General features: G+C 62.3%; 1 protein-coding gene across 1 annotated transcript; it reads right to left on the reverse strand.

The window, feature by feature from the left end:
• Positions 1-307: 307 nt before the first annotated feature.
• Positions 308-637, reverse strand: LOC104916727 (beta-keratin-related protein). Its single transcript, XM_010727741.1, has one exon. It carries the CDS (start codon positions 635-637, stop codon positions 308-310), a length of 330 nt encoding a protein of 109 aa, XP_010726043.1.
• Positions 638-703: the final 66 nt, after the last annotated feature.

A 703-nucleotide genomic window follows, 5' to 3' on the forward strand; every position in this document is an offset into this window, starting at 1 on the left:
GGGGGCTGGGGAAGGAGGAAGAATGAAAGGAGACTCGTTTCCAAAGCTGATGCTCAATGTCTTTAATGAGAAAAGGAGAGGAACATGCACCAGCTGAGAGCTTCAGCAATGCCCTTTGGACATTCTGCAAAGCTCAGTGATAGCAGAAGAGCACGGATGGTAAGCAGGGGGAAGAGGGCGGGCGATGAGGAGGAGAAGTTGGTGGGAACTCGGCTCCTCTGCAGAGCGTGGCCATGCCTTCAGGGCTGGCTCCAGGGCTGCCTTCAAGGCCCGTGGTGCTCATGCACAGGCAGGTGATCCATGGGCTTTAGCAGAAGAGATTGCCACGTCCCAGAGTCCCACAGAGCCCACGGCCCAGCCCTGACCACCCAAAGCCCCCCAGGCCCAGGGAGCCCCCAGCACCGATGGGCACACTGCCAGCGCTGAGAGAGCTCCCCACGGCAGCGGACGCTGTGGATCCCACGGCTGTGCTCTGAGGGAAGGAGCTGAGGATTGGGCCCGGCAGCGTCACCACGACTGGTGGGGGCTGGATCGCAACGCTGGAGTCGGCACAACGAAGGACACACGGCTCGTTGCAGCTGTTGGCAAGCGGGGCTGGGCCGCAGGCGGCTGTCTGGCACGGGCTGTAGCACGACATGTCTGGTGGAGGCGGGGGGTGACTCTGCAAGATGGAGGCGAGAGTGAGCTGAGGGCTCGAGCTGTC

The sequence above is a fragment of the Meleagris gallopavo genome, unplaced genomic scaffold (genome assembly GCF_000146605.3).
Source record: "Meleagris gallopavo isolate NT-WF06-2002-E0010 breed Aviagen turkey brand Nicholas breeding stock unplaced genomic scaffold, Turkey_5.1 ChrUn_random_7180001935895, whole genome shotgun sequence".
NCBI classification, from domain to species: Eukaryota; Metazoa; Chordata; class Aves; order Galliformes; family Phasianidae; genus Meleagris; species Meleagris gallopavo.

What these genes read in the sequence shown, in the direction of transcription:
- LOC104916727 (XM_010727741.1), bottom strand. Translation starts at nt 637, where the DNA reads ATGTCGTGCTACAGCCCGTGCCAGACAGCCGCCTGCGGCCCAGCCCCG.